This window comes from Strix aluco, chromosome 24 (assembly GCF_031877795.1).
Source record: "Strix aluco isolate bStrAlu1 chromosome 24, bStrAlu1.hap1, whole genome shotgun sequence".
Lineage (NCBI taxonomy): Eukaryota > Metazoa > Chordata > Aves > Strigiformes > Strigidae > Strix > Strix aluco.
The window spans coordinates 4,729,726-4,757,110 of record NC_133954.1 but is presented as its reverse complement, the minus strand read 5'-3'; the positions used below and the strand labels follow the sequence as shown (position 1 = coordinate 4,757,110).

The window sequence follows — 27,385 nt, the reverse complement described above, 5'->3', positions numbered from 1 at the left end:
CCCCCCTCCACAGAAGGGCCAAGTGTGGAGTGAAGGAACCTCCAAGTGAAGGAACAACCACTGTCACCCCCCAGCTGATCTCCCACCCCATCTCTGCTGATACCACGGGGAAGCCTCCTCCACTGAGCAGCGCTGCCATGAGGTAGCCCAACCTCTGCAGGGGACAACTGGCCACCTTGAGTTTCAGTCACATCCACCAGCAGTCTGGAGGAACCCATTCTGGCTCACCCTGTAGGCCAGGTCACCCCTCTTTGCTGAGCTGGCACCTCCCTCCAGGAGACCAAGCACACAGAGACACTGGCCAGTTGGTGCACCAAGCCCATTTCTACCTCTCTTCCAGGGTTGTCCTCCAGCTGGGACATCAAGCTGCTACAGGGACATGTCCAGAGCAGAGCCCCATGCCTGGTGTGGTTCAGCTCCTGCAGCAGCTTTGCTCAGCCCTTTGTAACCTGCACAGCTTCTTCAGTAGGTGAAGAGTAGCTGGAGTTTGGCTGTTGCACTGGAGAATGATTTAGCTCAGCAGGAACCTCTGAAGTCTCATGCCCAGCCTCCTGCTCACAGCAGAAGTACCTTATTCACCTGCTCAGGGCTTCACTTCAAGCCCTGAGTGAAGGAGGGATGGTTGTCCTCCACTCAAGGCTTAAAAATCTCCAAGGACACACAGACTCCACTCCTCTGGGTGCCTGGCCCAGGGCTGTCCCACCCTCCTGGGGAGGGAGCCTTTCACTTTCCCAACCTGCATCTTGGAAGCCCGAGCTTGGGACATCTGCACCACGGGAAGCTTGGCTCCATCCTACTCGGAACTGCCCTTCAAGAAGTCACAGGCTGCTTTTAGATACCCCAGAACCTCCTCAGCAAGACCAACCCAGCCCAGCTCTGACCTCCTCTCCTCGGCCCCACGCCCAGGGGAGGTCAATAGTCTCCCACCAACTGCTCTCCAGTTTCTCCACATGCCTCTTTACTGGGGGCCATCCCACACGTGGCAGGCCCCGCGCTGGGCACAGCAGCTTCCCACAGCCCGCTGACCCCATCCCTAGGGCAAACCACGTATGGTGGCCAGAGCCACCGTATCCAGCCTGGTGTTCACCATCACCCACAGATCCTTTCCAGCAAGGCTTCTGACCAGTCATCGCCCAACCTCTACTGACGGATTTTCACAAGATTTTTTGGTTCTGCTTAGGCCACCAGACAAGTTTTATCCAGCATACACAGCAGAGCAGGATCTCATCTTCCATTTTATTTAAAAGTTTAAAGGTTTGCTAAAAAACTCCAACTTAGTACCAGTTACAAACATCTGTAAATACTCAGACATCCAACAAACCCCCAAACCACGTGAAGAACACAGATCTCACCCCTGGGGCCCTCCTCTCCACCATCTGCACGTCCAAGGAGTGGGCGAAAGGAGGAACAGGCCGTGCTCTCAATCTGGAAGGGCAAAGAGCACATTCCTGATGAACAGATACTTCCAGAGAAAGACCATCTTGTCAGCAGCCCAGTGAGGAGATAGAGGAGGAAGCTATTGGCTTTAAATGTTACCAGCAGAGAGGAGGGAAGATCCCAGCCCCTCTCCCAGCCGAGGGCAGTGAAACCACCGCATCACCCATCAGTTCCCGACAGCAGAGCTGCCCGGGCTGTCTGCGCTGTCTGGAGACCACTGAGCAGCCCACGGTCCTCGCTCTGGCTCTTGGCTGGGCCTCCTGATCCTGACAGGGAGGTGGCTTGTTAAATCCCTTCCCAGCCACTTCACAGCTCCCACTAAAGGCCCAGAGAACTGCCAGGAGGTTGTTTTAGCTAGTCCAGCTGCCAAAAAAGGTCCCAAATATGGGGAAAGAGGCTCCTTTTGTCTCTGTGCAACAGTTCCGGCAGTTCTTGTCCTCTTTGCCTGCCCAGGCAAGCTCTGACTTCTGCTTCAGGACTGAGCAGAGCTGAGACTCATACCCACTGTTCCTCACATTGACTTGTGTCCTTTGGAGCAAGTCCCTGTCCACAGCCTGAATCCTGCCGTCCTGGACACTCGTTAGGGTGGAGAGCAGCTGCACATCCCAGTCTGACTCTGAAGAACTTTTGCTGAAGTCCTGATCAGCCTGTGCATTACATGGACGAGGCTGGAGCTGCCCAGGGCACGGAGCCCGCTCCCTGCTGTGGCCCGGGAGGTCAGGTAGTTCAGGTGCTATTTTTTCTGCTGCTCTGACACAGAGCGAGCAGCAACATCTGGCTTCAGCCACAGGCAGTTTTGGAGAGGACACCCGGCCAGTACGACAGCTGGTCTTGCTCATTGTGCTCTCCAGCTCGGGACTATTCACATTTCTGGGTGTGTTTTCATTTTCCCCTCTGAGCTGCTTCCCTTGGGAACTCGCGCTCGCTCCACTCCAGCCACGCTCGCTGGCAGCAGGAGCCTCTGCAGGATCAAAACCCACAGACACAGCTTGGAGGGAACCCGGCCGTGATGCAGGGTCCCCAGGGCTCCCACACAGGCACAGCTCCAAACCAAGGGAGCTACGAGGTCTGTTGGAGAGCTTTGTGCTTAGAGGCAAGCTGCCAGCCTCCACCACACCGGGCAAGCTAGGCTCAGACGTCTGTCCTGCACCCTGTCCACCCACCCCACCATCCGCTGGGTTTGTCTGCGTGCAGGTAGAGAGGCCAACACCCAGCTCCTGCCGGGGCTTCTTTCCCACCTGGTCGCTCTGTCTGGAGGAGAGCTGGCGTTTCCTGGAGGCAGGCGGTGCTTGGGGAAGGTGGCTGCTAGACACCAGCACTTGCTGTTTCTGAGGTTCAGATGAAGCAGCAATCGCCTCTCTGACACGAGCGGCCACCACGTGAGTACCCCAGCCCAGGTCGGGAGCTGAGCCCCATCCCGTACTCCCCACCGCAGACTCCTCCATGGTGCCAGGCGCAGCACAGACCCCTCTGGCGAGTCCTGCTCTGACAGGCAGCCCCAGAGAGCAGTTCTCTGGCAAGCCCCCTCCTTCTCTGGGATTACTGACCCCGTCCCTGGGCAGGCAAGGGGAACATCCCTTGGTCTTCAGGTCACGATCACACTCCGTATCAATTACCAGTTCCACAGCACCCTGCCCAGGCTGCTCCCTTTCCTTTCCCAGCTCTGCTGTCAGCATCTCAATTCCTCCAGTGACTTGTGCTTGAGGCACTAAGCGTTCATCTGTCAGGCAGGACCAAGGCACCCTGAGAAGAACCATCAGTTAATGCTCGCTCTCTCTGGGCCTAGCAACACCCTCCCCCCAGCAAGATGAAGCGTTTTCTGCAGTGCAGGGTGTTTGAAGCCCTTGCTCAGGAGGTGGTAAGAAATTTTAGACTGGTGAGGCTCAGCAAACAGTGATACTGCTGCTGGCAGAGGAGATGGGCAGCACGAGGGATCTCTCAGCCTTCTCAACAGCCCAGGGCCTGGGTGCAGGAGTGCTACAGAACAGCAGGGTTTGCATCAGACATGGGGACAGAAGAGATGGGCTCAGCTGCCCTCCCTAGTTTAAGAGGCACTTGAAATCCGCAGGAAATTCCCCGAAGCAGAGAAGCCACAGAAATGCAAGAACATCTCCCACAGCCTGTCTGAACTCTGCCTGGCAGGTGCCAGGTTGCCTGCAGTCAGCCGCAGCCCTCCGCTCCTGCCTGGCCCATTCCCTGGCAGAAGGCATGAGCTAGGGATCAGTGCCACAGCAGCAGAGACTCTGCGAGCGTGCTGTGTGACACCGTGCTGCTTTTTGGCTCTGGGAGTTACCAGTTTTGCAAAGACTTACTTGGCTGACTGCTCCACAAAGTTGTTGGTGAGCTGCGAGATGACACGATCCACAGGGGCGTACTGCGAGTCGTCCAGCGCAAACTGCTTGTGCTGGGGGCTCTGGAGATGCTGGAAGGTGGCAGAGACCCTTTTACAACACTTATTCTTTCACAGGAGGGAAATTTGCGGTAACAGCTGCTTCCCACAGCCTAACAGACTAGAGGGAAACAGCCTTTTCACCAGATAGAGCTGCTGTTGGGAAGCAGGTCTGGGAAACAGGCAGTGCTGTTACCCCCGGTTGCCTACAGCGAGTGTTCTGTTCCCATAGACACCTGCTGAAAGGAGGTTGTGTCTGTATCCAACAGCAGCCTACAGCTTCCCCCTGCAGCTAGTAAAAAAGCAGACTCCAAATACGTAGTCTATCACTAAAGGCTGGGCTCTGAAAGCCACGTTGTTCGGCATCTTCCAGGAGAATAAAAAGTTCTTCCCACCTTTTCAATCAGCCTGTGTCCCCCAGCTGCTGTGGAACAGGCTTCCCACCTCACAGATCAGGTCAGGGGATGATCCTTAAGGATTTCCTAGCCCCAGAGATGAGCATGTCGTGCTCTAAGCTACAAAACCACTGTTTGCACAGACCAGGAGGTCACAGACACACTGTGGTGTTCATCTACGAGGCTGATCCTAGGAGATACCACCAAGGCTGCACGTACAGCAGCCGGCCCTCCTTCCGGAAGGGTGTGTGTTGGGAACAGGCACATCACCATAACTAAGCTGCCGAGTGGCCCCTGTAACTTTTGCAAGGAAACAGGTCCCGGGGGAGCCTTTACCTTCTGCAGCTCTTCGAAGGTCTCTTGGCAGCACTCACAAAATCCCCTCTTTTTCTTTGGCACAGTGACCGCTGTGGATCGGGGGCTCTTCTCCCCGTCGTTGCGCATCGGACAGCCCTCCACAGCCCTGCAAGGCAACAGCAGAGATCCCCCCTGCCCTCACCTGACAGAGCAGCAGGTGCCCAGCTGCTGGCGTACGGGGCAGGAGGCAGTGCTGCCTTTTATAACTACAGCTGTTCAACCCAGAACACGGCTCCTTTCGCCCGCATCCAGAAGGCAAGGGATTCTCTAAATCCCAGGAACCAGCAGGGCAGCAGTTAGCAGAGGACTTGGGTTAAAAACCTGCACAGAAAGAGCTACAACTTACCTGGCTCTGCAAGAATTTGAGAGGCCTTTCAGAGGCTCAAATGGACTGGAGCTTTTGGGTGCCAGGAAATTCAGGTCGGGAAAGCTTTTGAACTGGTGATGGAAGGGTCGGAATTGCCTGAAAGCAGCAGAACAGGACATCAGACTTCTGGCAGTGATAGCATGGCTAGAGAGCTGTCCCCCCCGAGAGGGGCTCAAGGTGCTGTCTCACCTATGATGGGATGCTGGCTATCACTGTCCTTTCATTTGGCTGTTCCAGAGATTTCCCCATTTCTCACGGGAAGTACTAAACCCAATTCCCAGTGACAGCACTGACGGGGGGATGTTTTGGACAGAAGGCAGGCTTGCCTGCTCAGCTAAAAACCCACCTTCTGCCCCCGAGGCACATCAGCAGCAGCCAGTGCAGTATTTTCAGCTACACAGCAGCATGGGAAGGTTTTGGTTCCCAGGACTCTCTCTCTTCACACTTTATTGCATGCAGCATGTAAACCCTAATATTTGACTCTAAAGCTGCTTTAAATGTTGTCTTCAGAATAATTAATTAGCACTCTGGATACTGTTAGAGTTACAGAGTTGTTAGAAACACCACAGAGATCAGATCCCCTTGTGCTGGATGCTGTAATCAAGTTACAGGCCCTGACCTCGTGTTTCAATCTCTCTCCTCATTTCAGAGGGCTCAAGCAGATTAAGTGACCCGCTGAGGATCACAAACAGAATCTGAGCAAGGAAGTAAACTCTGTTGTCAAGTCTCGTTTAACACCTTTTTTCCCCCCTGACATCTGAGCCACCTAGATTGTTTCTCTACACTCCGTTTGCCTCCCTCTAGGAGAGTGTCAACTTCCCGGTGTGTAACAGGGTCCTCAGAGAAGCCACGCTCTGCCTTGCAGATGGAATATTCACTGCAAATAAAACCAGTAAAGGACACCCTCCCTGGGAGCCCCGAGGTTTTAAGGTGTGATATTTAGAAAGACCTCATTTACCTGCTCTGGTCTTCAACCTTCAGAAAAGGGGGCTTCAATTTTCCTGCTCGAAAGCAAGCTGGTTAGAAGTTGCCCTGGCCAAATTCCCTACTTATTCATTCCCCAACAGAACCGGGCTGCAGAGCCAGGCTCATCAGTACTTCTGACACCCATGAATGCCAAGTGATGGCTCAGTGCAGCCAAAACAGCTCCTTGGGTAACCTACCACCCCCACCCCACCTCCAGAGCAGGGTGACTAAACCCCAGAGGCAGCCCAACTGTGGACTGTTTCCACCTTTGAAAGAACCTCCAGCTAAGCTCCTTGCATCTTAACGTCTACTCAGTCTTACCAGCCAGTGACCTAACCCCAAGCCTCCAATTCTGATTCAAACCCTTAAAACTGTCACACATCCTCAACACAACATGCCGCCAAGCACGAGACACAGGTTTGTAAGAAACAAATTGCAGCAGCAGTTGCACAAGCACAGAGCTCTGCATCAACCTTTCCAGCATCTTTTTCTCCCTTTACTTTTACACAACAGCCCGGAGTTCAGAATGGCTCAGGCCAGGATAGTTAAGTCAAAGCAGTAAGAGCTGCTGGAGCCAAACCAACATGCTGCATAGCCAAGCCTGGCACGCTAAAGAGCAATATCTGGCCTTTACTTGGTCCCCGAGGAAGGCAAACAGCAGCTATACTTCCTCCAGAGGCATAATATATATTAAGGGAGCAGAAGAAAGCCTCAGCAGTGCGTTCAGGGAAAAGGTTTTCAGAGCCAGGCTGCGAGAAGAGGCTACCGGGTCCCTCCTGTCTCGAAGGTATGTTCAACTGGCAAGTGATAACGTTACGCTCAGCCTGGAAATACGAGTACAGATCCGGTTAAGAAACAAATGAACACCAAGGTATTCCCACAGGGCATCTGCCTGACCCTGAAACCAAGCCTCCCGTGCCTCCCTTACTGCCTCTGAAGGGCGAGGTGTTTTTTCTTGCGATCCTGGCACTCAATGCTATTTTCTCCAAAGAAAATTTAACCTCATCCTCCAGAAAGGCTGAGTCCACCTGTCCTCACCAGTTAATTCCTCGAGCCTCATCCTGAGCTTGCATCAAATGTGCTGTTATGTCACTAAAGTAGCTATTTAAGTACAGGATCAATTTTTCCACGTAAATGCTGCCAAATGCTTAGCACTTCTGAAAGCAAGGCCATGTTTAAGGCCCTAGATAAAACTCAGACTGGTGCGCAGGTCCTGAGCTCTCATGGCAGAGTGCTGAACAGTGACAAACGGTTCAGCTGTCACCACAAGTCCCCAGGCAGGGTTCAGAGTATGCCACAACGAAGAGCTCTGAGCCTGCAGCAGACGATCTGCCTTATCCAACAGCTTTTCCAGCCTTTTTTCACCACCTTCCCCCCCAGACTGGAAAATAATCTTCCAAGTGTCACACACAGAATCCAGGTTGGAGCCCGCTCTGAGATATTACTGGGTGTTCACTCCCCAACGAGCAAAGTCACAAATTAACTTACATCACTGGTGCCAATCTCAGTACCACAATTGGCTCTTGTCTAATTGCAGATGAGAACCTGCTTTTTTCCCCCCTCCCTCCTCCTTTGGAAGTGTTATCCCTAGATTGGTGTCTCAGCAGTACATTTCAGCCTAACAGAAGTGAGTGGGTTGTGAGGAACACGCTCTCCTCTGTAGGATGCATTATTCTTCAAAACTTCGTTTGAGCCAGTGGATTCAGTGTGCAGTGCCAGCAGCTCAGTTCTCAGGTGCCTCAGGATTCTGGGAGCTGCACTGCAAACATTTTATGGGATTTTTAAAAACACTGCCTGCAATCAAAGGCATAATGTCCTCAGCTGTATTAGGAGGTTGCAGCTAGACTCAGACAAGGAGTTAAAAAACCCATTCAAGAGAAACAGCCTTAACAGTTGGCATATTTTGGATTGCTGAAGTTTCGGATGGATTTTCAAATTTTAAACAAGGCTTCTTCAAGCAGCTCCGCCTCTTGAGTGTAAATAGAAGCACAACTTCCAGGCCTACCTTTGTGAATTTTTGATCCAGATGCAAGGCATTTTGCCTAAAGGAAAAAGTGACATATTTAGTATGGGAACCAGCACAGGCAGAACTGTAATTACTGATCCCAGAGCAGCAAAGAGATTAGAGCAGTCTCACCCACCACTTCAGAGCTCCTGCATCAGAGACTGTATCACCTCCCCCTAATATTTTGTCTCCCAAGTTACCTAGAGTTAGTTTAAATACAGCATACAGGCTGCCACTCTCTGATCTTACGTCCTACCTTCTCACTGACCTCCCCAATGCATTAAAAAACACTCAGAAAGCCAGTGTATTAGCTGCATATGATCATCATTTCACCCTCAGTCCCGTGCAAGTCAAAAATCAGTATTAGCTCTGCTACAGATGACGTTGATAACTAACAGCTGCCTCACCCTCATCTGGTTTTACCTCCACTTCATAAAAGGAAAAATTCTTTTCATTTTGTCATCTCCATCAATAAAGAGAAGCACCAGATTGCCTAGTGTTGGATGAAAACCTAGGGAATCACCCTGTTTACTAGCCCATTAGCACTAGAGGAGCTAGGAGGATTGCTTAGAGCTACCGAGGGATCCTGAGCGCCTCAGACTGGCTGGAGTTAAGACAGTTACCTCTGTCTTCTGGCACCGTTTCCTTGCTCCCGAGACAGCACGCAGCAGCTGTTGAGCATACGACACCATTTCTGCGCAGGTGGGATGTCAAAGAGCTCAACAAGAGAAGGTGAGCTGTTCCCCTGCACCGACTGCAGCACAAGTGTAACTCCCCATCTGCACCGGGGAAAAGCACCTGGCACCTGAGCCTGCCATCCCCTGGCAGAGCATCACCACTACACAGTTAATTTGCCCAAGGAGCAGCCAAGAAAGAGTGCTTTGAAGGATGGCACCGTTTTGCTCTTTAGCAGAGCTGGAGCTGGCTTTAAGTCTCTGCAGAAACAAGACACTGTTCGGAATTCTGCAGCATGCAGACCAGACCCTGGCACTTGAAAGCCCTGACAGCCTTGCAACGCCGCTGCGGTTCGGCAGAGCTGGCTGCTCAGGAACATGTACTGGCAGCAGCTGCCTCCATCGTGCATCCAGACAAGCTCAGCCACAGCCGTATGTCACTGTCATTGGACACTCAGGAACCTTTTACTCCAGACCTATTATTAGAATCAGAGTTTCACCATCTGTCTTTCCCATCACCCCCTCCCCATTCATCACCGAGACGGGAAGTGCCTTCCAGCACAGATCCTCAAACATCAGCACTTCCTAATTAAAACGACCAAGTCCTGCCATTATCATGATCTGAACTTCCAGGTCAATTAGTAAAAACGGTCTTTTTGGCACAAACTAATGCACTGACCAAGTTATTATCATTTTCTAATATTACAGCTTCGGTATATTACAACATACTCAGTGTTTGCTGTTGTAAATGTGACCGTAGCATATTCTATACATACAAGTTAATCTGGTTTTTGAAGGGCAGACCTCGCTAGCCATGGCCAGGATGGCATCAGTCAGCTGCCAGGTACTGCCTGCAATTTCTTCCTTCTCCCATATCACACTCACTACACCACTTCTGATCCACCTGTCTCAAAAATCACTAATTACCAACAGCTAAATTTCAGCCTCCAGAGAAGGATACCATCCACGTGCAAGATCTGGACTCCCCACAGGCGAGCGTTGGCGAGGATACTGCTGCCACTGCAGGTGTCCTGTACAAACAGAGAGGTTTGGCAAGGTACAGCTCAAAGCAGAGGGCTGTATGAGCTCATGCAGCTCTAAATCTAGTTTAGAGAGATTTTCCTGTTGTCCAATTGACAGACCATTGCGTAGCTGTTATTAAAATCAGGGCACAGCAGAAAAGGTTTGAAGTCATGCTTTATCTACCCCAAATTAACAGTAGCATCTAGGTCAAATTTTTAATCCCTGCTACAGCATGAACTTCTCAGTGGGCAGTGAGATTCTTTTGGCCACTTGTGATATTAGTGAAAGGACTCCTGGGTAGCCTTTTGCCCCAGCTATGTGGCTTTAGTTCTTTCTAGGTTAAAAATTCATCTAACAACAGGTCTTGTGTTAATGATTCTCTTGTGTTGAGCATCCAGATCACTGGGACAGGCCTTAGAAGTACTACTGTGGACAGATGACATGGCTCCATGAAGAACAGTGCCCAGGAGCACTGCACAATATCTTGCAGAGCCACAGGCAGCTGCTTCATACCTCTACCAGCCCCAGTCTGCTCCCTTCAGCAGGCAGGGGCTCTGGAGAAGTGCCTGGCACTGGTTCTGCACTGCTCAGCAGTACTTTGAATGTACCCAGCTAGAGAAAAGCCCATCCACACGCTGCTCACCTGATTCTTCATGGCCTTCTGCAGCAGTTCCTTCCCCCTGCTGATCAGGGCCTGCAGAGGAAGAAGCCAAGTACGACGTTAAAGCAAAGAGCTACCAGGCAGCAGCAAGCTGAGGACAGCGTGGCTGTCCAGTAAGAACTGTTACTAGTGATACCGGCTCTCTGCTGGGGAGGGGAGTCTGGCCAACACTTCATCTCGAAGACAGCAGGACTGAGCATTTCCAGAGAACACAAACCGCAAAGGCACCCATTAGGTTTACCCTAAGCAGCTGTTCAGCCAAGGCTTGGCTTTTATTGAACAGCAGTGAATACTCCAGAGAGAGCCAAGAGGAAGCAGCAGCTTAGCTCGGAAACTCTGTCTGCCACATCCCAATGGGCTGGCAGGGGTTAGGAACATCCTTGCTAGCCCTTTCTGGGAATGGAGTCTCATTCACAAGGAAATTACTTCAGCAAATAGTTTAAGCTCTTTCTTAGAAAGTGGATAGCACTGTGAGCAAAGGACAGGGGAACAAACCCGTGAGTCAAACCCCTGACATCATGCTGAGTCTTCCCACCTGCAGGTGGTCGTGGGCCAGTGGCAGAGATGCCCATGGCCGAGACTGGGCTCGTAGGCTCTCCCCACAGTCACAGCTTCCAGTGGACACCAGTGTTCAATGCTGGATGATGGAGCTTTGGCCACAAGCACTGCTGACCACAAATCCCAGCCCTGGCAGGGTGAATAGGACCTAGAGAAATCCCTCCTTGCAAGCTGCCCTTGTAGATCTCCTCCCCGGTTACAACGGCCTTGCCCTACCTGTGTCTGTGAGCCTGCAACCGTTCTGCCTTCTCTACATTCCTCTGGCTTTTCTAGACACACCTCTGCATCAGGACAATTGCCTGTTCTATTAGGAAGCCAGTCAAGCCCTCTATTTCCTCTGCCATTTGAGTAGATATCCTTGTTTACTGGCTCAAAGCTGTGACATACACATTTGAGTGGACAATGATGTGCAGATACAAGGAACAGGGGTACAAATAAGAACAGCCAGAGCAGGGAGAAAAACCAACACAGCATGTTTGCTCAGAGCAGGAATAACTTTACCTTCCAACACTGGTCTCAGGTTCTACTCTATAGATCCCTTGGGCCAAACTTTGAGGTGGCCTAAACCTTTATAGCTCTTACAGTGTCTGGTGGCTTCTGGTGAGGTCTGGTGTGGTTCCCTTTGGAGGCAGAAGGCACTGGGCTCGTGGCTTTTGCATCTTCTGAAGTTACGCTGCTCCACTTTTCAGTTTGAGTCTGGGCTTTGTCTTGTTTAGCTTCTTTGTTGCTGGAAACCACGTAGCTGACTTCTTTGCTTAGGAAGCTTTCGGTCACCTGCAGCAAGAGACAGAACAGAGCAGCTCTGAAGCTCTTCAACTCTGAGCTGGAAGGGTCCTGCTAAACGAGAACTACTGCCTTTAGCTTACTCCCCCACGCAGTTAAGGAACTGCTGAAAGTACTCATCTCAACAGGTAGTTCCTTCTTCCACTCCTTACTGCTGTCTCCCAGAAGGAGGGGATCTCATGATGCACAGAGTGCATGCCCTGGAGATACACTGCAAATAACCACCAGAACCTTCCGACTGAGGCCTTCATGACACTGTCTACCATTATCTACTGTTCAAGCAATGGTTTCAGAAAAAAGCAATAGCTGAGAAAAAGGCCCTGGACACCACGTATCAGTGTGCAAGAGTTGTTCTCAGCAGAACAGAACTCATTGTAGCAAAATAAAGTCGTAAGTGAACAGCTGGCACAAGCAGCTCCACATAGAACAGGGCAGGAGGGAACTAGAAGGCCAAAACACACACACACACCTTTGCACAGAAGCTCAAAGCCCAAGGAAGAGGTGGAAAACCCGAATTCGGCACGCTAACAGTAGGCTTGTCAGAAACTCAGCCGTGGGGCACTAACACACAGCTGTGGAGCCCATGGGAAGACAAAGATCTGAGCGGTCTGAAGTCACAGCTGCTGAACAAGGCAGCTCTGCTGCGTTACAGATCCTGTGGCTCCAGAGCCTGGACCTGTGTGAAGTGCCCCAAGCGACACTGCAGACTGCCCTGCAACAGTGACTTGTGTCACAGGAGATCAAGGGGGCTGCAAGCACAGAGGAGAGTAAATCAAAGTCTCCCCGTCCAAATAACGCTCCAGGATGTTACCAGCCCTGCGTCAAGGCTAAGTACAAGATACCACACGCAAGTCCAAGGCCATAAAATGCCCTTAATTTGGTCATGAACAACACACAGGACCTGGATTTGGGTATTACTGTTGAAGAGCTGTTTTACAGATGGTGTCTGTGGTGTACTTGAACTCAGTATCTCCACAGGAGCAAAAGGAATGAGAACTCCATTCCTGGTAGACTGCATTTCTGAGAGGGAAGTGACCTGAGATGATGTTTGATAAGAAACTAGAGACAGTCAAAAAGCTACAATTATTTCCAAGTATGTGGCAGCTACGCAGAGAAATAACTGACTGCTGGGAGCAAGCAGTGCTCCAACTTGAAGACGCACAGTTAAATAGGAGATGCTACAAGGAGAGTGTCCCTGAGTGTCCAGGGGAGGACAGAAAGAAACCACCAAGTTCAGCATGAAGGTGTGATCAAAAAAAACAGGGAAAAAAGTGCAAGCCAGCTTCCCCACATGTCTCTACAGCCAACACGTGCTCCTGGCAGCACAGATACAGCAGCAACAAGAACTAAATGAAAATTTTACACCTGTGTGTAGCACTGAAGATTTAAGGAAGTTTTTGGGGTGCATTTGAGAAATCCACCTCAAACAGAGAGGTTAAACAGTCTGAAAACAAACAGTAACAACAAACAGTAACCAAACTGTACTCAAGAGTCATAAGGAAACCGAAAGACAAGACAGATGAACAACCAGCTGCTGGGTACAACTCCCGTCCTCAGTTCCAGCCTGGGCGACTGAAGTGATGACACTTTTTGAAGGGGCTTGGGAGAGGATATAAGGAATTGGTGAGCAGAGTCAGCACCAAGAAAATCTGGAGAGGCCACAATGAATATTGTATGGATCCACCCAAACAACTGCTTCTTAGGGGGAAGGGTCCAGATGCCTTTTCTGGGAAAACCATGAGAAAAGCACACAGCTACATCACAAAAGAGACTGGCTGGCATCACCCTACTTTACCCTATGTTGAATTCCTGGAAATATTTGGAAGTCCCACAACTTCCTTAAAAAATTACGCTGCCACAGTGTGTTATGAGGGATGAAGGGGAACCAGGCAACCAGTTACCACCACCCAAAAAGCTCTCCCCATGACCAGACAACCAGTTATCACTGACTAGAAGGTGCTCTTATCACCAGGTAACCAGTTAGTACCCACTGGGAGGCACTCCTATCACCTTACAACCAGTTACCACCGCCTGGGAGGCACCTGCACATCCAGTCAGCCAGTTGCCATCTACTGGAAGGTGCTCCCAGGACCAAGCAACCAGTTACCCCTCAGTAGAAAGCGCTCTCATAGCCAGGCAACTAGTTACCACCACCTGGACGGTGCTTCCATGGCTGGGCAACCTGTTGCTACCACCCAGAAGATGCTGCCAGGACCAGGCAACCAAAAAGCAAGGGGATGGGGGGGGGGGGGGGGGGGAATGGGGGGCAGCGAGGGGACGGGGGGGCGGGGGGACAGGCGGTGGAGGGCGGCCTCCTTCCCCGAGTGGCTCCCCGGCTGTGAGGCGAGACCGGGCGCCCAGCGGGCACCGGGAAGGGGAGCCGGGCGGTTGCATTGCGACGCCAAATCAACACCGGGAGCGACCAAGAAAGTAAAGAGGCTTTAAAAAAAAAAAAAAAAAAGGCAGATAGAGAAACAGAGCGAGAACGGAGCCGGGGCCGCCTGCGGCGGGGGGGGGGGGGTGAGGCGGGGAAGGAGCCGGGGCGAGGGGAGGCCCCGGGCGCCGCCGCGGCCGCTCACCCCGCCGAGGCGCCGGATGGTCTCCGCCAGCTCCCGCGCGCTCCGCCCGCCCGGCAGGTCGAGGTAGAAGGACTTCCCGCCGAGAGGCCGCGGGGCGGCCGGGCCCGCCATGGCGCCCGCACGGGGAGGCGCGGCCGCTGCCGCCGCCGTCATTTAAATTCCCGCCCCGCCCGTAACGGCGGCGCTACGGCAGCCGCGCGGGGACACGCCGCTCGCCCACCAAGGCGGCGCAGCGCGTTCGCCGCTCCTGAGGGGAAGGATTTGCCCACGGGCACCGGCGAGCCGCCCCGCTGAGCCCCGCCGCTCCCCGGCCCCGGGCACGGCGGGTTGGCCCTTGAGCGCCGCCGCTCCCCCTCCGGCGCCGCCATAAGTTTGGCCTCCGCGGCCGCCGTCGTGCCCCCTCCCCTCTCTCTGCGGGCGGCCGGGTGCGCATGCGCGGCGGCGCTGCTGCTCCAAGATGGCGGCGCCCGGCGCGGAGGCGGAGGGCGGCTTCGCGGCCTGGCTGGCGGCGCGGTTGGAGGCGCTGGGCCTCGATCGTGCCGTTTACGGTGCCTACATCCAGGGGCTGCTCCGCGAGGAGGAGAGCGACGAGGAGCGGCTGGAGGCGCTGCGCGGTGTCCTGGCCGCCTGCCTGGTGAGGGACGGGCCGGGGGGTTCCTCTCACCGGCGGCCGGGCCGGGCGGGACGAGCCTCCCGGGGCGAGGGGCTGGTTCCGGAGGGTGTTGCCGCCCGCTCCGCGCCCCTGAGCTTTCTGTCTCATCGCCGGGACTCCCCCACGTGCCCAGGAGGCGCCGGGCGGCCGCGGCCTCGCTGGGCTCCGAGGCTCCGCGGGGGCTGGCGTGGAGAACCGCGGGGAACACGCGGGCATTGCTCCCCCAAACCCCTGATGTGGATAAGCGCCTTCCCCAGGGGGTCCCCAACACCTCTGGGGACCTTTCCAGGTTCTCTGGGGGCATTTCTGGGTCCTTCAGGTGTTTGGAGTTTGTTTGGGGTTTTTTGTTTGTTGGGGAGAGGTGTTTGGGCCAGTTTTGAGACAGATCAGAAACTCTGGCAGGCGCTGCGGAGCGTGGCTGCTTGTGTGGGGGAAGACCAGGGTCACTTCTTATTTGTGTGGAGGACACAGGGTTGTAGCCTCCGAGCAGGGTGGCTTTCTGGTAGCATCCGACTGTGGTTTAAGAGGTGATTTTTAATGACAGCTCCTTTAGAGTGGCCCAACGGTAGCTGTGTTAAGTGGTCATCGTTCCTCCAGCAGATCTCGTTCCTCGGAGCACCGTGTCGTCTCCCAGGAGCCAGGCCCTTGGATCAGGCTGCAGCACATTCCCAGCTGAGACAGACACAAGCTGCCTGCATGGGCAGAGGCTGGAGCTCTCAGGAGTGGGCAGCGCTCGCCTCTCCCCATGCCAGATTTCTGGGAGAAGCTTAGGAGGGTGTAGAAGAGAGTTTCTCTTCAACAGGCATCTCCACTGCGAGCTGTAGGATTTTTACAGTATCTGCATCTTAGGATGTTGCATAAATGGATATTTTGTAGTGTAAAACCTTAAATAATGCGTGTGTGCTGCTGTTGAATAACAGTCTGCTCAATGGCTATTGCTGATTTCCTCCCAAAATGTCTGTATAGGAGCATGAAACTCAAAGGGACTTAGTCTCTACAGTCAGCTTTTTGTTATCCTAGGTAACTATATCATGTATTCTGTGCACCAACTGCATGCCTTTTTTAACGGGTTTTCCTAAGAGACAGAGCACCTCTTCACTGCCTTCCACCATCCCTTCCCCACCCTGGGGCGCCAGCAGTGCAGTAGTTTCTAAATGAAGCGTAACTGTGCCAGTGTAGCTTTGTGCCTAAAATAATAGGAGAAGCGAAGAGTGCATCCTGCTGGTGTTAGGGACAGAGCAAAATGTCTTTGGAAAATGCTCTTCTAAAACAGCTGAGGTTGATTAACTTACGTGTAATGACCAGACTTGCTTCATTTCATTTCCTCACCCAGGCTGGCTGCAGACTCGCAGGCCTGGGCTGGGCCTGGCGTCTCGCTGCGCGTGCTCAGCGCGAGCTGTCGAGGTGTGCAGCGTGGCGGCCGCCCTCGCCCCGCCATGCCTGTGTGATGTTCTGACATTTCCCCTTTTCTCTTTAGTGCTGAGTTACCCTTCTCTTGCACTGCCGCCCAGTTTGAGGACCAGTGTGGGATTTTCATGTTCAGCGAGTTATGGGCTGTCTTTACCCTCTACATGTTGCACCCCAGCCCCGTTTCTTCTCTCTAGTTTCTTTGTGACACAATCACAGCTGACTTTTGCTTCATTTGCAGTTTTGAGCTCAGTTGGATTTTTCTGCAATTCTTATAAAACATTTTTGTCTCTTGAACCCTCAAACTTTTTAATGACTTTCTTAAAGTATTTTCTTAAAAATTACATTCTTAAGAGTTTCTAATTACTTTAGTCGGTGTGTTTTTTTCCTTTATTTATAGACTCTGTGCTTACTTCTGTATTGACTTTTGAAACAATCTTTTATTACGTTAATTTGGGGCTTTTCTTGCCAAGTCTTTTATCTTTGTTCTATACACAAATTCCGGGTAATTTTTTTGTTTGTTTGTTTTTGACAACCTTCATAAAAATGAATTTCAGGGAACCTCTGCACTCATGTCCATGGTTCCTCAGTCCTGACAATGTCCTGCATTAGTTCCCTGGGTTTATGTAACCATTTCAAATCAAGAAACTTAGAACTGAGATCTATTTCTGTTCAGTTCTTCTCTTTAAACCAGGCAGAATCCAGCTCACTTGTATTTTCCATAGTTAATTTTTCTCTGTATTTACTAACCTCTAAACCAATGTCATTTCTTGTTTGTTTGGGGAATACTAGATGAAGGTATTTGGCAGTTGCACCCTCAGCTCTCTGAACTCCACCACTATTAGCAGAGTTTGCTCTTACATGTGGGGAGCGAGTCTCCCAGAGGCACAGAAGTCAGTGCTGTGTTCAAGGTCTCCATCCAGAGCGCAGTGAGACAGAAGGGTGCTACAGCAAACGGCCTGCGCTGCGTGACAGAACCTCTCTTTGCTTCCTCCTGTAACAGTTTAGTTTCACCCAGGCTGCCCCATCATGTTTCTTTTCTGTTGCTTCATTCATGTCCATTCATGTGCTGTCACCTTGGTCTTTTGTTTCTGCCTTTCTCCAGCTTCCTTTCTCCAGGGCTGTTTTTTCATCATTTCTGGGATCACTAAAACATCTCACTTCTGTGTTCTCCCCTCACAGGCCTGCCTCCAACGATACACAAATACCCGATATTGCTCAGACCCTTATTAGAAGGTTGCACAGGTCTCTGCCTTCATTGTTAGTCTTCTGCCATTCATTTTCCTTCCCCCTTGCTGCCATTCCTTTATCATCCCTTGCCTGATTTTATTCCTCCTGCACACTGAAACCAGGTGCCAACCTTCTCTCCTGGCTTACTATAAAGTTGCTCATCATTTTGCCCGCTTTGATTCCAGTGGGCCAGTATTCCCCGCACTCAGGGGAGCCCATCTGTTAAGGAGGTTCCTTTTATTATGAGTGTTTCTGACACTTAAAAACCTTCATGTCTTCTGTGTCCTTGAACAATGCTGATTTTTGTTACTTTTCGTGATTTACTGTGTGTCTGAGGGCTGGAAGAGTCCCTCTGACTGGCACTTGAAATGGTGTTTCTGTGCACATCATCCTTGTTGCTGTTCTGCTCATCCAGCACGTGTTCCTGTGAGGATCTCAGTGTCATCTCCTGGTGGGAGTGGGGTCAGCGGGTTCGTCCAGACCTGACCCACCTGTTCTTATACCTGATCTTATCAGATTAGGCATCATCTGTCCTCTGGATCCACCCTCATTAAAGGCATGTTGACTTCTTAAAACAGTCTGATATCGGTGGGAATCACAAACCCTTCGTCCTTCTGCTGTCTCTGTTTGCAGATCACCTCAGATATCCCACGTGTTTGTCCTTGTAGTGTCTCCTCCCCAGCCCGGGGACCTTGTTCTGTTGTGTGCACGGCCCTGAACTGTGCTCGTGATCTCGGTGCTCGGCCGCTTTGTGTGATGGCTGTGTCTCGGTTCTCCTGCCATCTGCCTGTTACACGCAGGATTTTGTGCTTAGCTGTTGTAGGGGTGGGAGGACTTTATTCTGAGTTGCTCTTTAATAGTATTGGAGCAGAAGGTGGAGAGATTTTTCTGTATGTTTTTTATCTCCTCATCTGTCCCACAGTTGTGGAGAACTCAACTTTTTTTGCTGTCCCCCATGCAGGTAAGGTTTGCTCTGCTGGGTGGGTAACGTTTTCAGTGACAGTCTGTCCTGGAAATTGAAGGCACTTTTTTTAGGTACCTGGTGTCCCAAGTTTTCAAGATAAGGATTGTGAACTTGGTGTCTTTTTGGTGGGAAGTCTGTACACAGGGCTTTGATGTGCTTATCTTTGAAACGCCAATTGCTGCACGCCTGGCTGTGAAAGGTGGGGAAAGGGGCAGATAGTGGAGGTCTGGTTCCTACACAACTATAAAAGCAGTTCTTTTCTAGGCCGAGTTTATCAGGTTTTCTGCCTCAGAGCTAGCTTTTGGCATAGGCAGGGTAGGCGATGGTCAGGGCTGGCAGAACAGCTCTAGTAAGAGGTCACCGTTGCTTTGCTGCCGGATTGGTCCCTGCTCGAGCGCAGTGCGGCTGCCCCGGGAGAGCGGGATGACCGCGGGGACCTGCAGGCAGCGCCCGGCTCCAGCCTGAGCACGAGCAGCTGCCGTGCACCGAGGGGCAGGGGAAGGGCACGTCTCAATGCCAGTTGGCTCATTCCTGAGGCGTCCCTGGCCAGCTAGTTTCTATTTGATATCCGCTCCCCTCAAGCCTCTCTGCTGCTGTGTTTTTCTGAGCTCTGGGCAAACCCCATTTAGTGTTAATAAGCAAAATAAATTAAAAGGTATCGAAACTCCCTGCCCGTTGTACACATATGTCTTTTCAGTGAAGTGCTACTGGCTGTAACTCTTCAAAACACTTTTCTTTATCAGGGTTGTGTTTCTCGCCAGGATTCAGCTTCTGTAATCTGAACTTGCATATTGGGCAGTCCTTGCAGAAATGCAGCGTCCGTGTGTGCTGAGATGTGGTAGGGCAGTGTGTCGCCCGTCTGCTGCGGGAACTTGAATTACGGTGTTGACCAGTGCCCCGAGAAGCTGTGCGTAGGCTCTGGGGAGAGAGCGGGTCACGGTGGAGCTGCACAAGCGAAGGATCTGGCGATGGGGATTCCATCCTGGTGTGGTTGGGTGCGTTTCCTTTCTCCCTTCAGTTTAGTCCTCCTCAGTAATGAACAACAGTGTAAATGCTTTCCGCTGCCACCCCTAGATCGTGGGTAATGCTCCAGGCAGGTCGAGGGGGACGAGAACATCCCTGCTGGTGGGAGGAGATAGTCTGTTGGTACCACCAGAGTGGTTTCAGCTCCATACTGGCCCCGACCCATGTTTCATCCAGTCTAACTTATTCACTGTTTGGAGGTGGCCTTTGAGTAGCTTCTCTGCAGCCTTGCTCAAGAAGAGAGATGATGCTGGGCAGCAGATTTCTAGAGTGAAGATACCCCAATTGCCTTTCCTCAGTGTTTGTAGGGCTGTTGCACCTGGAGCCAGCCGCTACGAAACCAGCGTGTGGTGTTAGAGCTGTCATGTGAAAAGCAAACGGCCGCGGTGATAAGGCATCGCCCGGCGCGGTGCAGAGCTGTTGGGTGGCAGCCTCGACACCTTGCGTTTGCCTAGTGGGTCAAGGATTCTCTAGTCCTGAGCTGTGTCCACAAGTAAGTGCATCGCATGACTCGTATCGTCCCAGGTTAACAAAAGTCCTGTGTGTGCATTTAACGAGCAGACTTCATGTGAAAATCGCTTGAGCTCATTGCTGGGTGTTCAGATTCTTTGCAGCTGATACTTTTCATATCTGATTCGTGCCTGTTTAAAACAGACCAACTTTGTTCTAAGACTGAGAAGTCTCTTTTCCCTTACTAGGAAGAAGATCTCTTAAACGATGTTTGCAGGGAAGTAGTCGAGAAGTGGTCTGAATCTCAGATTGTTGACGCCAAAGAGAAAAAAGAAGGTAGTGTCGCTGCTCGGTGTGCCTTGCCTTTCCTCGTGGTATGAGTAATTTGCAGGGCCTTCTCAAGATGAGGACTGTGTGTTCGTCCTGTTAGGAGTTAAAACCAATGCTGCATTAATATGTTTGCAGATCTGACTTGCTTCTCATTGCTATTGCTGCTTATTTACTGTTTTGTCTTGAAATATGAAATGAGGATGAGTAGTTTCACGTTTGGCTGTCCCTAGCATTCTCCTGCTCTTTGGGTTCATAATGCTGCAGAGGATAAGCTCTTTTTTTTTTTTTTCTTCTGTAGGATTTTTTCAGTTTCACAAAACACCTAGGGCTTTCTCTCCGTTCAGCGCTAACAATGTAGCGATGGCAGCTAACGCTGATGGCAGATGCAGTTATTATGGTATAGCGTACTGTAAAATGCCCATGCTACTTCAGTTTATGCTGGTTTGGAAAGCAGGTGGTTTTATACAACTACAACTGCACCTATGGAGAGCTGTGCTGTCCCTTCTGCTGCTGCTCACCCCAGTACCCGACAGGAAAGCATTCTTATTTTCCTCTTCCAAAATCTTCTCTTAAAACTGTCCCTTTTTTCCATAAATGCCTGTGGGGGGGAAGCTCTGTGAGGCCGCTGCTGCTGTACTAATGCTGCTCCTTTCCCAGTCGTGTGTAGTCCCACCGTTTCGTTGTACCCTCTCTGAATTCATCCCTCGTCTTCAGCTGTCGGCTCGGGAGCGAACACCTCCGTCTTGTTCTTGTTCATCGGGGAGGCTTGTTCTGGTCATTGAGCAGAGCTCTGGAGTACAATGAAGTCACATGCTGGAAAGATTTTGCTGGTTTAAGCATACTGCATGGATCAATTGGTAATCTTCCAACTGCACGGACCTAACCGTAGCCCGTGACAATGTAACATCCCTTTTGGCTAAATCCTGCTTTTTGTTTGTTTTGCATTTTTTTGTTGGTTCTGGTTGCAAACAGAATATTGTCACTGATGGATGTCATTCTAGAAATAGTTCTCCCAGTGAGCCTTATTGTGAGGCTGCGGTTATATAGCGCTTTTCTTGTCTAAACCTCAGCATTTCACCCAGATCACTCACCTCCTCTTTATAGATGAGGCGGCTGAACCACACAGCAGCTCAGTGGCGTTCCCTGAAAATTCACTGAAGTCTGTCCTTGGCACAACCTTGCCTTTGGCTGGGGAGAGGAAAAAGTTATGCTATTCTGTGGATTAAATAAAATAAATCCCTCTTTTGGGGACAAGTGATTGGAATTGCTGGAGCTGCTGCTGGACTCCTCACCATTGGTTACCCACAGGGATTTTTCTTACTTGTCACAGAAAGGAGGTAGCAGTATGTGTCCAGGTTGTTAGAAGTGCAAGGATTTAATTATTTCACTGTGGTTCCATAAAAGGATAAATCCCCAATGAAGTCTGTATCTACTTAGAATAACAGAATCCTGAGGATAAGTTATTAACAAACTAGAAAAGATTTGGTCTCAAAACCCAAAAGTCACTTTGAGAAACAGGCAGCAGAACTTCAGTGTTAAAAGGTGAATCAGCTGTTTGTTTCCTTAGGTAGGTAGAAAAGGAAGAATATTAAACTGATCAGTCACTTCGGGTTTCAGAACTTCTGTGGATGTGGGTTTTAGTACATAGTTAAACATATTTGGCTGCTTTTAACCAGAAGAGAGTGCAACTTGGGAGTAAAATGGATTTTCACTAGCAAGAGTGTTACTGATTTCAAAGTTTCATTGTGAAACTTCCCTTGGTCCAGGAAAAACAGTATCTGATGGTGTCTGTGCACAGCACGAGGGGATTCCTCCTGGTGGGCAGAAGCTGGGGTCACGTCACCGCGTCAGACGCCGCGCTGGCCTGAGCCATCCCCTCGGTGGCTCTTCAGCAGCTCCTGCTCTCGAGTCAGGTTGAATTCCCCGAAAGGCCGGCTCGCTGTGCCCTGCATTGACAGCACCACTAGTGACCTTGGGAGAAGGCTCGTGGGAGGAGGGCGGGGATGTTTTTGGGTGAGACTTCTCCCTTTAGCTCGGCGTGTTGTCCCCGGCGACAGGGACACAGCCTGTGACGGGGGGACGGTGCCTTTGGGGGACTGCAGATGCAGGAAGCAGCGGCATGTGGCATCTCTCAGCTGGGGCTTCACTGCCGTGTCTGCAGGGCCTGACTGATGCTCTGACTCTTCTCCTGGCCAGATGAGATCCAAGCCATCGCCAGCATGATGGAGAAGCAGGCCAAGATAGTGGTGAAGCCAAAGGAGGTCTCCCAGGAAGAGAAGCAAAGGAAAGCTGCCCTCCTGGCCCAGTATGCCAACGTGACGGATGAGGAGGAATATCCTTTTCCTGACCCAGTTGAGACTTGGTGCTTTGAAGGACAATGTTTATTAAAAATCTCCTAAAACAACCCCTTTCCAGCTTTGCAGTGTCTAGTGGGGAGAATTGGGGAAACTTTTCAATCTTCCTTCTCCATGATAGAGTAACTTCCATGGGAAAAAGCATGCAAGCTCCTAGTTTGTGGAGTGCCATGAGCAGACGCTCCTTTGAGTATGTTTCTCCTCCATGTTCACACTCCCCACCAACACGTGCTCGGCTGGGTAAGGCTTGCCCAGTCCAGGTGTGTTGCTGTAGTGAATCACCTCCCAGTAACTGCACGGTAGTTCGTGTATCGGATTTATTGCTTGCTTTCTGATGAGAAACCTATTGAAAAGATTCTCTTTAGAGAGTATGTGTAGAGTGGGAGAGTTTAACGTTATGTCTTCGCAGTGCTGAAGAACAAGTTCTTCCTTGAAGTGCAAAGTTGAAGGGAGGGAATCGTCCCTGGCACTGGAGCAACAGGAAGGAGCTGAACGTGGGGGTTTGTGCTTGCCTGGTCCATGGTTGTCTGCATTAATTTCCAGCTTCTTCCCTGTGGCTTGATAAAACAGTTATTTGACATGTTTTAAGTGTGACTGTATAGAGGCACAAGTTCATTACTGATGTCCATATTTCCTTAATTCTCTCACTGGTGAGGATGAACAGGATGGATCGATTGCAACAGCAGTAAATATTGGATCAGAAAAATGTATCCTTTGAATTGTCAATGACCCAAAGGTGTTTTGGGAGGAAGGCAGCTTCCACGGTGAGTTTCCCATCCATGTCTGAGTTGATGCTCCTTGTTTCTTTAGGGCCACCTTTTAAGTTTGGTAATTCATTTTTCTTTTCATAACCTTGCTCCTAATGAAAGTCAGAGGTCCATCTGCTCCCTGCCCTGTGTGCACAGCTGAGACTGATCTGATCATTCTCTTTTCTCTCCTCTATTCCTTCTTTCCCTCTTCCACCCTCTCTGAAGCTTCACAGAACATGCTTATTAATAGGGATAATTCTCCCAGAACATCAGCTTAATGTTAACTGGTGTGTGGAGAGGTAAATCAGGAATTATTAAAAGTGTAACAGAAGGAAAACTACTGTGAAACTCGTCAGGCCGTGGTGCAGCTGAACGTTAAAGATGAACAAGGACCAGGTATCCCACGTTTTTTTCAACACAATAATTTGGGATATTCCTCAAGCTCACCAGCTGGCAGGTTTAAGATGGAAGCAGGTTTTATCACATAATTAAAAAGTGAAGCCTAAATTATTCTTGTCCCTACATTACTGATGGTTAGGAGGAGGAGGCAGCGGAGGAGACACCCACTTGCTCTTTCTAATGCTCTTCCCAAAGCATTTGGCACCGGTCACTGCGGGAGGGAGGACGTGAGGCCGTGGGGATCCCTGGCGTGAGCAGCCTCCTCCGTTCCCACGTCTGCAGCCTTCCCGCGTGGCTGGCGGGACGGGCAGAGCTGCCCCAGCCAGTGCTGTCGGCCCCGTTCCCATCCCAGTGGCTGGGAGTGACTGGGACGCCTGGCACCCGCTGGCCGTGGGCTCGCTGTGGTGGGGCGTCAGCCGCGATCCCAGCGGCTGCGGGTGCAGACACACACACACGTGTACGTGTGTCGTACACCCAGCTGGGGTGAGTCCATGGGAGGAGGCTGTACCGTGCGTGTTCTTTCCCTTCCTCTTCAGTTTGTAGAGGTTTTACAAATTTTTTCGCGTATCAGTCTTAAGAACCTGTAGGCAACTTGATTTTTGTAGGAAAAAATCCTTTTCTAGGGAGCGTGCATTTACTCTACGTGACTTTTCTATTTGGAAAAACAGGCCGAGATTCCTTTTTCTTTCTCCATTCCTCATTCCCAAATTCCTTCCCTGCTTGGTGAGGAAGCAGAAGTGGGAGTGAGAAGGTGAAGGCAGAACAAACCAGCCCGTGAGCTGAAGCCAGAGTCTAGTTCAGAGCTCTGAAATACGGCTGCGGAGCGGAAGCTGCGCGGCTTCAGCCCGAGCGTTGTCAGCCCTTAACGCAGCGCCAGCGCTGTTCCGAAACACTAACGTGGAGGATGTCCTGAATGCCAGGAAGCTGGAACGGGAGCTGCTGCGAGATGAGTTCCAGAAGAAAAAAGAGCAAGATAAACTCCAGCGAGAGAAGGATAAGCTAGCCAAGCAGGAGCGGAAGGAGAAGGAGAAGAAAAGGACACAAAAAGGCGAGCGGAAGCGATAGCCGGGATTTTCCAGTTGGACTCTCAAGGGATAAAATTAATTATGAATATGGTGTGTGTTTAAAAAGCAGCAGAAATTCTGGGCACGTGGCTGGCAAGTGGTTGTTTGGAAGCATTTTCTTTTTTTTTTTCTTTTTTTTTTTTTTTTTTTTCATAGCAGAAAAGAAATTTCAAGCACCTCTTAAACTCGAAGCGTGCCATGTGCTTGTGGTGTCAGATGTCCCAGTCAGTTATTGTGGCCAATGTCTGTACCAAAGAACGGTGAAGTAATTATGTCCGTGTTCTTAAATTGATTGAGTTTTACTCCTAACCACTTCAAGCAAAGCAAAACAAGCTGTAGGAGAGGGCTTCCGAGCTGGCTGCGTCCTCCTGCCGGCCTTGGTTTGCAGCAACAGCGTGTTAGGATTTGCGAACAGAGCAGAGCCCCTTCCTGACATGTAATTAAGGACGTGCTGCTACAGGGCGAATGTGAATTTATTTAACACTAGCCTTGAAAAATGTATTTGCAAATACATGTATTTATGCTGCCAAGAACAACGCCAGGTCTTTGTTCTGGCTGAGCTGAGAGCGCGGAGATTGGAGCTGACCTCAGCGAGGGCAAGTGCTGTTCTGCAGCAAGAGAAAGGAAACGTTATGAAATATATATGAGTTGCAGCTACGAGACTGCACCACCCGCAGGCTCTTGGCGAGGTAATTCCGCGCTGATTTGAGCATCAGCCACAGCGGTAGCAAATTGGTTGAGTCCTTATGCTATTTTAAGACTTCGTGCTGATACTGGAAAATGGTGCTCCCCGATGTTTCCTGTGGGTGAACATCGACTGTTATTTCCACGGTGGTTGCCGGGGCGAACGCTTTAACGGCGGCTGTAAGGGAGCTGGATGCGCTGCGGTTACAGGCTGGTTGCTCTCCCGGGGCAGAGCTGCGATCGGGAGCCGCCTCCGAAGGGCTCATTACCTGCCCGTTCCCAGCCTTTTTCGTGACGGTGCCACCCGCCTCTGGAGAGGGGAACACTAATTTCTGTAAAGGGAGCGTGAGGGAGGAGCTGCAGCGCTTCCGGGGGCGCGGGAGGAACCGGTGTGCCTCGTGTGTGCTGCTGCTGCGCCGGCCCCCAGCGCCTGCTTTCGGCACGTCTGATTGAAGGGCTGTGCCTCCTGTTTAACTAGCTGCTGCAAGTGTGAGTATAACTGCTTTATCTTTGGACTTGAATAATAAAACTGGTTGGCCAAGAAGCGGGTTCCTCTCTTGTGACCATCGTGGGTAGCGCCTGCGGCGCGCGGTGTGGGGCTCCCCTCGTGCCTGCCCTGTCTCCTCCCCGTCCCCTTGCCTGGCAGCGGCGTTTCAGAGGGCTGACCCTGCTGCTGTGGTGCTGGTCCTTGTTCACTCACACCTCGCATCCCACAGTGCCCTTCCCTCCGCGGGGCCTTGCAGGGAATGAATCCCAGAATCATCCAGGTTGGAAAAGCCCTTGAAGCTCCTCCAGTCCAACCACAAACCTCACCCTGACCGTTCCCAACTCCACCAGATCCCTCAGTGCTGGGTCAACCCGACTCTTCAACCCCTCCAGGGATGGGGACTCCCCTCCTGCCCTGGGCAGCCCATTCCAACGCCCAACAACCCCTTCTGCAAAGAAATCCTTCCTAAGAGCCAGTCTGACCCTGCCCTGGCGCAGCTTGAGGCCATTCCCTCTTGTCCTGCCGCTGGTTCCTTGGCTCAAGAGACTCCTCCCCCCTCTCTGCACCCTCCTTTCAGGGAGTTGCAGAGGGCCAGGAGGTCTCCCCTCAGCCTCCTCTTCTCCAGACTAAACCCCCCCAGTTCCCTCAGCTGCTCCTCATTTTTTTCTTTTTTTAATTTTTAAAATTTTAAATAATTTCTAATCTCCCAGGAGAAATCCACAGTCCATACAACTCCAGATTTTTACACCAACTGAGAAGCCACATAAGTATCGTTGAGGCAACATGTCCTGACTTACACTGCATTTGGGCATGCTGTACTCTGGGTCCCCATATCCCACGGCTGTGCTGGGTTACCCAAAGAGAAGGTTTCCATCCTTCTGCTAAGAGACTGGCTGGTTCATGTTCCCCCTGCAGCCCTCCGCAGCTCCTGTTCTTTCTCAGAGCTCTGCTTGTCCCCCCAGGGCTGCGCCGTGGAGGAGCCTGGCTGCGTTGCTGCGTTTCGGGGTGGTTCAGGCACCGGCTGCTGCAGGAGAGGGGTGTCAGCCCTGGCACCACGGGCTGGCTCTTGCTTTCTCCTGCCACCTGGAGCCCTTTGGCAACTCCTGGGTGGGGGCACCAGGCCCGAACCAGCTGCCCCTGCTGCAGGCGGGTTGGAGGAAGCTGCGGGCTGTCCCAGGTCTTCCGGTACTTCCCCCCCGTGCCGCAGGCGCTCTGGCAGCAGCAGCCGTGGGTTTGCCTGTGGCCCTAAGCTGGGCACCAAAAGCTCTGCAACCTGGTGCTGAACTCCCCCCACCCTCTGCTTCCAGCAGAAAGCATGGCAGGGCCAGAGCTGCACGGCTGCTGGCACAGCCGAACCCCCTACGGCTGCTGGAGACCTTTCACAGAATCATTCAGGTT

General features: G+C 51.5%; 2 protein-coding genes across 5 annotated transcripts; one reads left to right on the top strand and one right to left on the bottom strand.

Moving 5' to 3' along the window:
- Nucleotides 1-1,222: 1,222 nt before the first annotated feature.
- Nucleotides 1,223-14,448, bottom strand: DBF4B (DBF4B-CDC7 kinase regulatory subunit). 3 transcript variants are annotated; one of them, XM_074849914.1, is made up of 12 exons: nt 14,195-14,448; nt 11,415-11,606; nt 10,257-10,307; nt 9,552-9,621; nt 8,540-8,610; nt 7,917-7,953; nt 5,904-5,946; nt 4,925-5,041; nt 4,558-4,684; nt 3,750-3,859; nt 3,054-3,180; nt 1,223-1,425 (listed from the first exon to the last, which is right to left on the bottom strand). In XM_074849914.1, the coding sequence occupies exons 1-12, from the start codon at nt 14,345-14,347 to the stop codon at nt 1,285-1,287; spliced, it is 1,239 nt and encodes a 412-aa protein (XP_074706015.1). In that variant the 5' UTR covers nt 14,348-14,448; the 3' UTR covers nt 1,223-1,284. The 3 variants fall into 3 exon arrangements, with proteins under 3 accessions (XP_074706015.1, XP_074706014.1, XP_074706016.1); XM_074849913.1 differs by having other exon boundaries at nt 1,223-3,180; XM_074849915.1 differs by lacking the exon at nt 3,054-3,180.
- Nucleotides 14,449-14,458: 10 nt separating this feature from the next.
- On the top strand, nt 14,459-26,044 carry CCDC43 (coiled-coil domain containing 43). 2 transcript variants are annotated; one of them, XR_012626330.1, is made up of 6 exons: nt 14,459-14,828; nt 20,169-20,256; nt 22,447-22,582; nt 23,253-23,311; nt 24,630-24,867; nt 24,976-26,044. XR_012626330.1 is itself a non-coding variant. In XM_074849916.1 (5 exons), the coding sequence occupies exons 1-5, from the start codon at nt 14,652-14,654 to the stop codon at nt 24,815-24,817; spliced, it is 648 nt and encodes a 215-aa protein (XP_074706017.1). In that variant the 5' UTR covers nt 14,459-14,651; the 3' UTR covers nt 24,818-26,044. The 2 variants fall into 2 exon arrangements, 1 of the variants encoding a protein (XP_074706017.1); XM_074849916.1 differs by having other exon boundaries at nt 24,630-26,044.
- Nucleotides 26,045-27,385: the final 1,341 nt, after the last annotated feature.

Bases quoted from the DNA above. Each gene is read 5' to 3' on its own strand.
- DBF4B (XM_074849913.1), bottom strand. From the start codon at position 14,347: ATGACGGCGGCGGCAGCGGCCGCGCCTCCCCGTGCGGGCGCCATGGCG. The intron at 11,607-14,194 runs GTGAGCGGCCGC...CTCTTGCTGCAG, and splicing joins CCATCCGGCGCCTCGGCGGG to GTGACCGAAAGCTTCCTAAG. The intron at 8,611-9,551 runs GTATCCTTCTCT...CCACCTGCGCAG, and splicing joins CCAGATCTTGCACGTGGATG to AAATGGTGTCGTATGCTCAA.
- CCDC43 (XM_074849916.1), top strand. From the start codon at position 14,652: ATGGCGGCGCCCGGCGCGGAGGCGGAGGGCGGCTTCGCGGCCTGGCTG. The intron at 14,829-20,168 runs GTGAGGGACGGG...TTCCCTTACTAG, and splicing joins GTGTCCTGGCCGCCTGCCTG to GAAGAAGATCTCTTAAACGA. The intron at 20,257-22,446 runs GTAGTGTCGCTG...TCTCCTGGCCAG, and splicing joins CGCCAAAGAGAAAAAAGAAG to ATGAGATCCAAGCCATCGCC.